This window comes from Pleurodeles waltl, chromosome 7, assembly GCF_031143425.1.
Source record: "Pleurodeles waltl isolate 20211129_DDA chromosome 7, aPleWal1.hap1.20221129, whole genome shotgun sequence".
NCBI classification, from domain to species: Eukaryota; Metazoa; Chordata; class Amphibia; order Caudata; family Salamandridae; genus Pleurodeles; species Pleurodeles waltl.
Genome location: NC_090446.1, coordinates 1252782300 through 1252794907, shown reverse-complemented (window position 1 = coordinate 1252794907; position 12608 = coordinate 1252782300). Strand labels below are relative to the sequence as shown.

Genomic DNA, 12608 nt, shown 5'->3' with positions numbered 1-12608 from the left:
ACATCTTAGCACAGCCCAGTGCAGTATTGCCCTCTCACATTATGCTATTTGCTGTTTTGCTGCATCCTTCTGCTTTCATTCGTCTTCTTGCATTAACGTAGATAACTATTTTACAACTACAAACATCCCAGATAGCTCCATTAGCCTCGTTCTGTTTCCACTTTTGTTCCTGCTCCTGCATAATCTCTCCAAATGTTGACGCTCCCGCTGTTCCTTTTACTATTTAGATCGCATCTCTCTTCCCACTGCTACTCATCTCTTTTCTCATCTACTCATCTGCTTCCCTCTTGTTTTCACTGCACTTCAAAACTTTCCTAGCCATTTCTCTCATTCCACTACTCTAGCATCACTTCTTGCAGGGTGCCATTGGCTATTGGTCCACTTTTGTCATGTCAATCCTGCCTGCTCTTCCATTATTTTCTTACCCTATAATGACTGCCCTCTTCTCCCACCCCCTCCTACTCTGCCCCATCTTTACACCCTGTTCGGTACTCTTCTCTCCTGTTCTTCCTTGCCATTCCCTATTGTGGGTACCATCCATCCGTTAGCCATTCTCTGGTTCTTACGAATTCCGGTCTTGAGTTTAAAAACCCGGTTACGCTTGAATTTAAAAGACTCATGACTCAATAGTGTCTAATTTAAAAGACACTATTATTTCTCATAAACAATAAAGAAACAATAAATACACAATAAATAAACAATAAAGAAACAGAAATAGTGATTGTAAGCTTCAAAATGTTTCAGTTGAATAGTAGTAAAAAAATGTTTAATTTCTTAATACTCCACGTTCTTCAGACAACCAAATACTGAGGTCTCTCTAATAGGCCCAGTACCTAGCTAGGTAAATGTTGACATCTATATTTTAATAATTAAGTAAATCGTACAAGCATTTATATTTGCTGCGTGGACAATTTTAGACGCTTAAAGGTAATATAGAACGCAGATCTTACAGTGGCCAAGTGGATTTTTACCAAAGTGTTAATTAGGAAATAAATTACTTGTTTTGGTATGGGGTGAGTTTTTTGATGGCATGTGCCTGACTGAGAACGCTAGAAATGAATATTTTCCATAGTAAGACAACCCGCTACACTATTTTATAAAGTGAAACTGGAGGAAATTCGGCTTTGTGTGGTCACCTTTGATTGTTTGCAATTTTATGGACTCTTATTTGGTTCATTTAACGTTCCATGAATGCTATTCTAGATGCCCCAGTAAATGCCTCCTTGGCATGGAAGGTAAAGCAGTATTTGTGCTGCAGTGTGCATTTACACCACCCACACAGGTTGCAGGCAAGATGACACCGGGATGCACTATACTGCTGTACCTGGGCTGCGCTTTAAAAGCACTATATTGTCACAAGACATGAGATTCATGGAAACGCCTTTCTGCAGTGAAGTCAAGATTCCGTAGTCCTAAGGGGCCCATAAGTTTTTGGTGCAGTGTGGTTGTCTAGTGAAGGTTTTTGTTGAGCAGAATAAAGGGAGTTTCTAAGTTGTCATTCTGTGTCACGTTGACCCTGTTGATTCTGTTACAGGGGACAATGACCCCTGTAGTAACATCTGGCATCCATGTACTTGGATTCTGGAGGGAGAACACTCTGGGTCTCTCTTAAGTTTTTTCATTCCCTATATTCTTTTTGGTGGTGGCAGCTGTCTCAAGGCCGAGCTCCGGATGGTCTCAGAGTCGATCCTATCCCAACTATTGAAGGCATCCTCTTTATTTGATGGTATGATAGCACCACCAATAGGGTGAAAAGGCAGCGCTGCAATGCTGAGGGTACTTGCGGGCTACTAACAATTTCATTGTCAGTCACAGTTGATTGCTCTGCCCTCCCCTCTCCCCGGCCCAGGCTACAGTTTCACCTGGCCAAGGCACCCTATAAACCATTGGCCCACATTTAATGTGTACGGATTGTGCACAGCTAAATGTACAAAAGGCCTAAGTTGGTATTGATAAATGGAATGTGCGGTTCAGCTGGTAACCGGACTGGCATGGCCAGTGTTGGCCCTTTTACAGGGTCATTCCCCAGACTTTTTGCCTTTTACTTTCTTATTTTTTTCTGACCTTTGTTGGCTGACGTTATGACTCTGAGCACTTTTTCACTGGTAACCAGTGCTAAAAGTGCATGTTCTCTTCCTTGTAAAATTGGTATGATTGGCTTATACCTAATTGGCATATTTAATTTACCTATAAGTCCCTTGTGAAGTGGTATCCCTATACCCAGGGCATGTAAATTAAATGCTACTAGTGGGCCTGCAGCGTTGCTTGTGCCACCCACTGAAGTAGCCTGTCAAACCTATCTCAGGCCTGCTAGTGCAGGGCCTGTGTGCGCAGTTTTCTGTCACACGTACCTGGCATCTAAATTTACTTGCCAGGCCCAGAACTCCCCTTTTACTACATGTAAGTCACCCCTAAGGTACGCCCTAGATAGCCCTATGGGCAGGGTGCCGTGTATGTAGAAGGCAGGACATGTGCCAGGTTGCGTGGCCTGTCCTGGTAGTGACAAACTGCCTAACTTGGTTTCTCACTGCTGTGAGTGCTGCCTTCTCATAGGATTGCATTAGAAATGCCCTGCCTTATGTGTGAGGGGTATTGTCTGATTTATGAGGGGTAGCGTAGGCATGTTTGGTATGGTTGTGATAGTGATAAGAAATGCTGCTTACTGGTGTGGGTGTATTTTTTATTATTATCACAGAAATGCCACTTCTAGAAAGTGTGCATTTATCTGTGCTTATGACTCTGGTGTTTTTGCAGCTTGCCTCCAATCCACGTCTGGGCAGACTGACAGTTGGGGCTTTGGGCACACTTTTCAGACAGCCTGAACACACACAGGGTGGAGGTGTCACAGATGTGCATCTACATATTGTATAGCCTTCCTGGGCTGAGAGAAGGGAGAGGCGGGGCACACCTGCATCTGTAAAGGCTGTGCCCTGACCTCACACAATAGGGTCATTTACCCCCCACTGATGTTTGGAGCCTGTGCTGGAGGAGAGAAAAGGCACTCCCAGAACCAGTTGTAACTGGTTGGAACCCCCTCTCCTCCCCATTGCAAAACACACTGTAAACTTAGTATAAGTACAGGGGAGTTTTCCCCACAATTTAGACATCATTTTGGACATTCCTGGGACTCCAGGAACCATACCTGGAGCTGGACAGGACGCTGTTGAGAGGATGCACCAGGACCACCTTGGACTGCTGCTGCTGTGCTGACCTGTGACCTGCTTGGGCACTAGGAGAAACTGCCACTGCTGACATCCCCTAGTGTGCTGGCCTCTAGCTGGGTTCACCAGCCCTGTGCCTCATATTTTGTTTGTCTCCAGAGGCAGGGTGCTGTGGCCCCTGACCTCTGTAAAAACGTATCGCGGCCCAAGGAGTGCTGCTGTGCTGAAGAAGCACTGTTTGGAGCGCTCTTTATGCCAAGGAAAATCACCGCTGTCACCCGGGCTGCAGATCTGGTTGCATCGCTTTGAAAAGCACTCTTTGGATGCCCCCAAATCACCGCCGCATCCCGGGCATCCTCTACACACAAAGTGCGAGGATCGCGCATCTCCTAGTGCCCTCGGGGCATGAGAAAAAGGAAAGCAGAGCAAGCGTGCTCCTATTGGCGCCAATGGGGCACGGTCCGCTCCTTGGTGTGCTCCCGGGGCACCAGCCGCCCTCTACTTTCACTGGATCAATGTGGCAGCCCGGGAACCAGTTAAAAACTCTTGCGCACAGTATCGGGTGCAGGTGAGTGTCTTCATGGGCCCCAGGAGTGGTCCGATCTCCAAATCGGAACAGCAGGACTCGGGGGAAGGCGAGGGGAACATCACCTTCCCCCAGTCTCTGCCGTAGGAGCAGGACGCTCCTTTCTTTTTAAACTGGGCACATTTTCTTTAGAAACGGGAAAGGGAGACCTCGATGGAGGCCCCCTTCCTCTCGGCCCATAACTGCTTGTTGGGCCTTGCCTGGCCCCCACCCTGCCTACAGGGTGTGTGGAGACTGAGGGAGGCCCCCACCACGATCCCAGGCCCCAGGAGGGGCCCATTTACCAGATGGAGGGGGTGCCAACTGCCCCTCTCCCCCAGGAGAGCCGCGTGGCCCCCGTTTTGCGCATAGGAGCACTTGGAGCCATCCATGCTCCTCTTCTAGGCATGAGGAGTGCCTCTTCTTCATGAAAACAGGTACTTTTTAGGAGATATTGGCTCAATGAGCCTAGTATGGACCTTGGGGGGTTTATATGTTTCCTACCTGCTTTTGTGACATTACATATATGTGCTGATGTTCCTTTTATGGGCAAGGCATGCTGATGTGTATTTTTTATGACTTGTGATGTATTCTCTAATGTTCCTTTTATGGGTATTTACTGGGTATTCATAACAAGTGCATAGAATTCTTACTGTAATTCCTGACTACTGCTTATGTTGCAGAATCCTGAGTACCTACGTGTTCTAATGTGACAACTGTGTATTCTTGCAGAGTATTAGTAACTTGTGTAATGTTCTGACAACTGCTAAGGTAGCAGGGTATTACTAATGTGTAATATTGGTCTAATTATGTTTTGTGCAATACAGTTTATTTTTACATAGCTCAGTGTTGTGTTTACTTTGTGGTGTACATTTTGCATCACGTGTGTTGTGTGTGTTGTACAAACGCTTTACACATTGCCTCTGGATTATGCCTGACTGCTCGTGCCAAGCTACCAAGGGGGTGAGCAGGGGTTATCTTGGACATGTAACTCCCTTGCCCTGACTCGAGTGGGTGGGTTCTGCCTGGCTTAGGTGCATACCCTAGCCAACCGGAAACCCCATTTCTAACAGCAAGACTTTCAGGTTCGTATTTATAGCTGACTCTGATAAGTCAAGGCACTGTTGAGTTAGTTTCATTTAGTTTTTGTGATGTCGGCATCGGAATAGGCCCTTCAAACTTATGCGCTTCCGGTTCAATGTCTTCCTCATTTACTTTTGTCAACTCAGCCCTTTCGTGGGTGGTCTTTTTAAGATGTTAATTTTACTGTAGGTAAAAGCCGATAGCTTTTACGGGCAGGCAGGTTTGACTTCTTGGTGATAGCGCACATGGCCACCTTGTTGTTTTGGTACTAGGGCAGAGCTTAATTTGTAAAAAAAAAACGTGCTGGCACCCAAAGCCCCACTCCTAAACATGCGGCTGCTGCAATTAAATATGCAAACACAGAATACCAAGGCAGCATAATCCTGAAGTAATGCTGGGCTTCATTAATCCTTTAACACCCTCTCCCTGCCCCTTTTCCTCACTCTTGCGGATTTCTGCTGTTTTTTCCCATTGTGACGCTTTTTTTGTTTTTCTCTTCCTCCGTCTTTTCTATATGTGTCTTTTTCTCGAGGTAAATGCTTGAGGCAGAAAAATAAGCACCGGCCCTCAAAAATAAGAGCCAGTGCTCCGTGCCAGAAGCAACAAGCATACATTAAGCACTGTACTAGGGGCCACATGTACAAAAGGTTTTAGCAGTCGCAAATGGAGAATCAGTCCACTTGTGACCTCTAAATAGCCTTTTAACATGTACTAACTCTATTTTGCGATTCAGTAACCTGTTACTAAATCGTAAAACAGGTTTGCGAGTCAGTATCAGGAAGGGGCATGATAAGAGTGTCTCTTCCTAATAGCAAGGTATGGGGGATGTATGAAGGTTTTGCGACAGGAATGTGGTCACAAAACATCTGCATTATACCACCAACTTCAAGTTTCGCAAATGGGAAGTGGTCCCCAAGACCCCCTTCCCCTTTTTTAATGCGGGCGTAAACATTTTTTAAGAGCAGGCAGCGGTCCCAGGGACCACTGCGTACTCTTAAACAAGCATTGGCATAACCAACAGGTCTTACCTTTGGCGTCTTATAAGTGTTGGACCATGCAGCACATTGGGCGCATGGTTGAGTGTTTAACCATGCAGCACAGTAACAAGAGGGCGCTGATCCCTAACCCTAAAGCTCTTTAATTTCATCTTCAACCTATAAAAGCAGATATTGTCATAAAACCAGATAGTACATGTCCTGAGTTCAACTTTCAACTATCAGTAAAAACTAAGAACGGTGGTGAATAACTGCCTCAGGAGTCTCCAGAGAACTGTGTCCACATGGGTTTATTGCAATCTGCATTCCTACGGGTTGGGCCAGCTAACATTTGAGTGACGTGTGCACTGCTTAATGCTACATAGACTCGCAAATGTTCCATATACACATGCCTGTGAAGCACTTTAAATTGACTGGTTATTCTGTAACAGAAAATTATCAATTATGTTGAGGTTTCTAGCAAAACTCTACTGTATTTTTTAATGCTTTGGAAAGAAGTCAAGATTCTCCAAAAGCAAGCAAATTTTGCAGCCTGTATGAGAGTTTGGAAAATAGGATTCTGTTAGGCTTAGCTGTGCAAATAGATGTGAACACGCTGATCAGCCAGTGCTGTGTATGTAGGTGTCTGCTCATGTCGATATTGGTGTTGCCTGGCTCACTAGCTGTATCTGTCCTGGGGGCCTTCCCCTGCACCCTTAAGGCAAGGTTTGAGGGATCTGAGAAGGTAAAGTTGCTATTCAAACTCCATCCCTAGGATACTTGGGGAAAGTGCATTATGTGTGGATAGCACATAGCATGCAGACCCCAGCCCCATGCCAGCACTATAGTCGTCTATCTAATGTAAGCAGTAGCCAGAACTAAAGCGAGATGATTAGTTTTTCAGAAAAGAACGATTAAAGAAAGACAAATGAATGGCTAGGGCCTGCCTAACACACCTTTTGCATTATGCTTGAAAAGCTGATTGGAAGCTTTACAAGTGCACCAAAAACTATTACATCAAATTTCTCCTTAGATGAGGTGCTCAAACTGGGTGGGTTAAGTGGGTGCCCATCGTGCCATTTTTTTCCAGACCGGGGCAGATGATGAAAGTCCATATTTATATCAGTGAGTTTTCATTCATTGCCCAAAAGGTACTGAATAACTAAGTAGTAACCTGACAACCAAAAGCATCTCAGCGGGGGTATGAATCGCTATGTAAATGTAATTGCAAAACAGCACAAGTAGTAACAGTCTTAGCACATTTTGAACATACTACAGATGGGAGCATGCTGGTCACTTTAAGAACTGGCTGGGTAGGAGCTTTTTAAATTGCTTACCTTTAAAGACATATCCCACTGCCAAAAGAACTCTATTTCTCCCAACACACCCTTGTGATCAGGTTCCGCAAAACGTATTAGACATATGCAATAAATAAAAAAATAAGATTGCCACATCAAACCTGACAGAAGGAGCTAGGAGGGGCCATCACACGCTGTAACAGGAGGAAGGTGATGTAGTGTGATGGCAAACAAAAATGTTCACGGCTGGGATTAAAGACAAAAGGAGGGAGACAGGGCCATCACACCCTGTAACAGGAGAAAGTGTGATGGTCAGCAAAAATGTTCTCTCAGTGAAATCTCCTGGGAGGAAACTAGGAACACAAAGGAGGGACATTGAGAAACATGCACCAATAAAAAAGAAACATTTAAGACAAGCACAAGAAAGGATGCATAGCAAGAGCGGGTGTGGTTAAAGCCCAGAGACTGAATACAGCATGTCTTGCAAACAGGGCTGCGCACTGCCTAGGCTCAACCGAAAAAATAAAAATAAAACTATTCATTTTTGTTTTTGAAATGCATCCCATTTTCCTATAAGGAAAACGGGCTGCAATACAAAAAAATGCTGTATTGAAAAAACAATCACAGGCATGGTGGTCTGCTCACCCCAGTAGGCCACCATCCATGTGATTTTGTCCATGCACAATGGGTCACAGATTGCGACCTGCCTCAGGAATATTGATGAGGCAGGTCCATTTGCGACCCACTGAGAATCGCTATATGTGTCTGAGGCATATCAGTACATCGCAGTTCATGATTTCCTAATTGCGAGTCACAAAAAGTCACATGGCGAAGTCACAAAATTTGGAGATTGTACATCTGGCCCTAGGTGTTGTGACACACATCATTGCTTTTTCACCTGAGTTGCAGTGTGCATTACCCTGCTCTTGTGATGGACATTCAAGAGCGCCTTTAACGAGTTTCATCTTACCATCCATTCAGATAGAATTTATCACTTTGAGTACCTCCGTTTTTTAGGATAGGTGTCTTTCATAGCTTTTCCTTTGCAACCATTCTGCCATCACGTTTGGTCGCCTAATTTTATTGAATGCGGTGTTAATGCTCCGGCAATGATGCTGAGGGTTCTACACACGGCTTTCATGATTCTCAAAAATAGTTGCGCAGGTGAGGTTTCGAGTTTCTTTGCACTTCTGATTTTGTTTTTTATCATCATCGATGAAGAATGTTAGCCCAGCAGAATTTTCTACTAGGCTTTCTGTATTGTGCAAATTAATTGGTGAGATTATTATATTATTTGTGCGACTCTATCCCGTTAAAATCATCATCATTGAGTGAAAAAAGAGTCGGAAAGTAATCGCAAGATGGATCTATTTGGATTAGGTTCATTGCTAGATGTTTTATAAAGTAAATGCAAGCAGTTATTTCACCCTTAGAAGATTTCACGGACTACTTGTTGGAATACATTAATTGCATAATACTTCAGCAATATTTATTGGTTTTGTGGTGTATTTCAGCAAATACGATTTTGCTTGACATATTTTGCTGTGTAAACAGACTTCAAAAACTCCATATTCATTCATATGGCTAGACGGCTTTTCACTAACTCGTGCAGGAGAGACTATTTCTATCAGAGGGGACTCAACGTTTTTGAGAGTAGGACAAATAGACTGCGATCATTGTGCAGTAGAGGTATACAAATAAATAAACATTCGTGTATTTTATAATCAGTAGGTTCAATGCTCAAAGTGGCTGATTTATTTTCAGGTGTTCTTTAAAGCTGGTCTTCTTGGCCTCCTTGAAGAAATGAGAGATGATCGGGTGTCTCAACTAATATCTCATACTCAGGCATTTGGCCGAGGCTTCCTTGCGAGAGAAGAATTCAAAAAGATGGTCCAAAGAAGGTAAGTCTAAAACTGTGACATAGTGATGAGTAAAAATATGAGAATGACTTGTTCAACAAATCTGTATGACACTGAAGTTAAAACTATAAGGTTGTGCTTCAGTAGTTTACATCAACATTAGAAATATGTATTATAACCCAAGAGTTTTGCTCCGTGATAAAAGCCTCTTGCCCCATCACATACCTTTCCCATTTGTTTTTGCCCCTTTAATCCATTTTAAATTTGACTGGGATCAATACAGTTATGCAGATGTGTAAAACATCTTTAAGAGATGCATTGCAGTCTTTCTGCTAACCCATTATCTATTCGCCATTCCCTGACATCAGACCTATATTAGCTCTAATAATTGTGTTGTCAGGTAGTGTTGCTCAGAGTGCCCAAGTACATTACATATACCTTTGGTGACCCTTCATGATATCGACCCACATTAAGTCTTGTGGGACTGGCAAGATAAAATATCAGTGGCAGTCTCTTTGTTTTTCCTTTGCATGATATAAATTAACAGGAGGTACTTCGGTAAAATCGATGCTTGTATTAACTTCATTAAGGTGTAAGGCTACATGTGTCACTCATCTCCAAGCTGCAATGCTCAAGATATGCGAGGCACTGCTTTTGTGACAACATGTAATCATGGAAATTGATATGTTAGTATGAAGATATTCTAAATTTTAAAATTAGGGCACATTTCTCACAGTTTGCCTGACAGTACTGAGTCTAGTTTTGATTGAAAGTTAAACTCTTTCAATTAAGAAAACTATTTGTCATACCAAATGCTTTACAAATTTCGCAACATACTAAATGAATACAAACCTTTCTCACAGAGATGCGATTGTCACCATTAAGTACAATTTGCGCTCGTTCATGAATGTTAAACACTGGCCATGGATGAAACTGTTCTTCAAGATCAAGCCTCTGTTGAAAAGTGCAGAAACAGAGAAGGAACTGCAGAACCTCAAAGAAGAGTTGGAGAAAGTGCAGAAACAACTAGCCAAATCAGAAGTGAGACGTAAGGAAATAGAAGAAACCATGGTGTCTCTGATGAAAGAAAAGAATGACCTTCTCCTTCAAGTAAACTCTGTAAGTGACATACTTAACAATCTAATCATTAATTATTACCAGCAGATTCTGTCATGTTTACACATCAACAATCATCCAATAGAGTATGTTTAACAAATCATAAAGTGTATGTGGTGAACACTGCTAAAACGGAAAGGAGAACAGAAATATTTTGGGGTGAGAAAATGTATTTTCAAAATTATTTACATATGAAATGTGAATAGTGTTGGGAAAAACTAGAATCTTTATTAGTTTTTTGTATGCAATATGTTATCTGCTGTGTGTCAATCTTTGGGGCCATTCAGCATCCAGTATATAATTATAATTTTAATAGATACTGGAGTATTTCACTAATCATTGTTATATTGTAACACGCATTGACTGGGGTAGATGTATTATAACATCAGTCACTGGAAAACAATGACTATCTTGAGCCCATTCTAGAATGTCTATGAGTGCATCTGTCTCCATAAAGGTAAAGCTACGGGATACATTTTTTCGTAACAGTCTCCTACCTACCTCATTGTTATGCACCTGGGACATTACTAATATTTTTGATCCAAGGTTGTAGAAAAATACCAACAAATAACTTATTTTGTGCTGCTTTAAAACCTTGCTGCAGACTTCATAATGGTATACAGGGCCCAATTTGGATTTTGGCAGATTGGGCACTCCATCACAAATATGACTGAATACCCTGCCTGCCAAACCCTCAGTCCTCGCACCTCATTTAGAAATGGGTGGACCTTAAGCCTAACAGAGTAGGGGCTATGAGAGGAAGGGAGTTACACCTGGCAGCGAGGGATAAGCAACAACCTAAAGCAATTGCAAGATCCTGGGAGTTTTGGGTGCCATTAGTTTTTTCTTTTTGTTTTTCAAAAAACAAAACTCCTACATTAGAAACTTGTTTTTGAAAATCAGAACATTTTTGAAAAGTTTTATATCTGGCTATCACATCAGATGGTATCAGCAATCAAACATTTTCTATATTGACTGCAGCTGCCATAATGGCGGGTTCTGCCATGTAGAGAGGTGTCCATAGGACTAGCTGGCAGCTCTAAATTTGATAAGCATAGGCCCCTTGGGATGGTTAAGTTAATGTCCTCTGTCATCCCAGTGAAGTAAACTCTGTCTGCCAAACTCTAAGTCAGGCCCTCAATGAGAAATATTTTATGTGACTGATTGGTGGCTCAGTCAGTTAATCCATCCAGTGCGAGGATCTGTCTTCAACCGTGCGGTCATAGGTTTGAATTCTATGAGGTCATCTTAACCTTCATCTTTTTGAGGGATATAAAACAACCACCATTGAGGGACTATCAATTAATATGTTATCAGTAAAAAGTTTTTGTTTTGTCAGTGAAGACACAACTACAAATTATTATGGTATACTCGTCAGTGTGCCAATAATAAGATCATTAACCAAATTGGCTATTATTTTGGGATTTTTAACTTTGAAGCCACACTAACCATATAAAGATGGCAGAATTCATAACCAAATAAACTGATCAATTCTGCCATGGGTAGAATCAACAAAATGCTGCATTTCTGTGTGTAATATGTCCCAATCACAACCTCTTACAATACGTAATTCTAAATATCTTTTGGTCCCAACTTCAGGAAAGACAGAACTTATCGGATGCTGAAGAGAGGTGTGAAGTGCTCATCAAAAGTAAGATTATGATGGAATCGAAGATGAAGGAGCTGGCTGAACGCCTGGAAGATGAAGAAGAAATAAATGCAGAACTAACTTCAAAAAAGAGGAAGTTTGAGGATGCCTGTGCCGAACTGAAGAAGGACATTGATGACTTGGAACTTACTCTTAGTAAAGTTGAGAAGGAAAAACATGCAACTGAAAACAAGGTAAGCATAATTCAGTTAGGGCATTAAAAATATAAATGGCCTCTATTTTGAAATCCGGTGGATTGACATTAGCAACTGGAAAATAACATGACTGTGTATTGGATCAATAATTAGAATGGCGTCAGTGACAGATAGAGTGAAATACATTTATAATAGTTGGGGAGTGGTTAATTTAGGTGATAATTAAAGGAAAATGCATGTAGGTAGAGGATGACTAAAGAAAAGATACAACAAAATCCTTGTTTGTTTATATGATGGTCAAATCCTGACTCTTCACCATGTATTTTCTTTCATTAGATGGAGACAGTGTACATAACGGACTGTCTACAATAAACTGACTTCCAAACTGTAGCACATTGTGTAGTTCTTTATATAATGCAGCTATATTCTGTTTACACATAACTTTTAAAAAACAATCCTTAAAACATTGCAACACTAATTATATCAACTGTTTAGAAGACATAATAAAACAGTCTAACAGAATTTCATTCCACGATTTTCACTTTCTCTACAAAAGGATGTAGTGCAGGAAGGAGAGAAGAAAAATACAAAAACAAAATTATTAGCAGTGTTGTAAGTTGGAGATGATGATATTGTGAATAGAGGGACATAAACATGATGAACCAAGTATACTTTGAGTACATTTACATGATGCACATATTTATATTAGGCGATCAGCAGCGTAGGTATCTAAGGGTCATGAAGGAGGA

General features: G+C 41.9%; 1 protein-coding gene across 1 annotated transcript in view; it reads left to right on the top strand.

Moving 5' to 3' along the window:
• The window catches only part of LOC138246138 (myosin-4-like), a 167083-nt gene that overhangs the window by 93719 nt on the left and 60756 nt on the right, over positions 1 to 12608 (top strand). The window contains exons 20-22 of the mRNA XM_069200409.1: positions 8846 to 8982; positions 9804 to 10059; positions 11656 to 11898. Of these exons, the coding sequence (XP_069056510.1) occupies positions 8846 to 8982; positions 9804 to 10059; positions 11656 to 11898 (636 nt within the window). The remainder of the gene's footprint in view (positions 1 to 8845; positions 8983 to 9803; positions 10060 to 11655; positions 11899 to 12608) is intronic.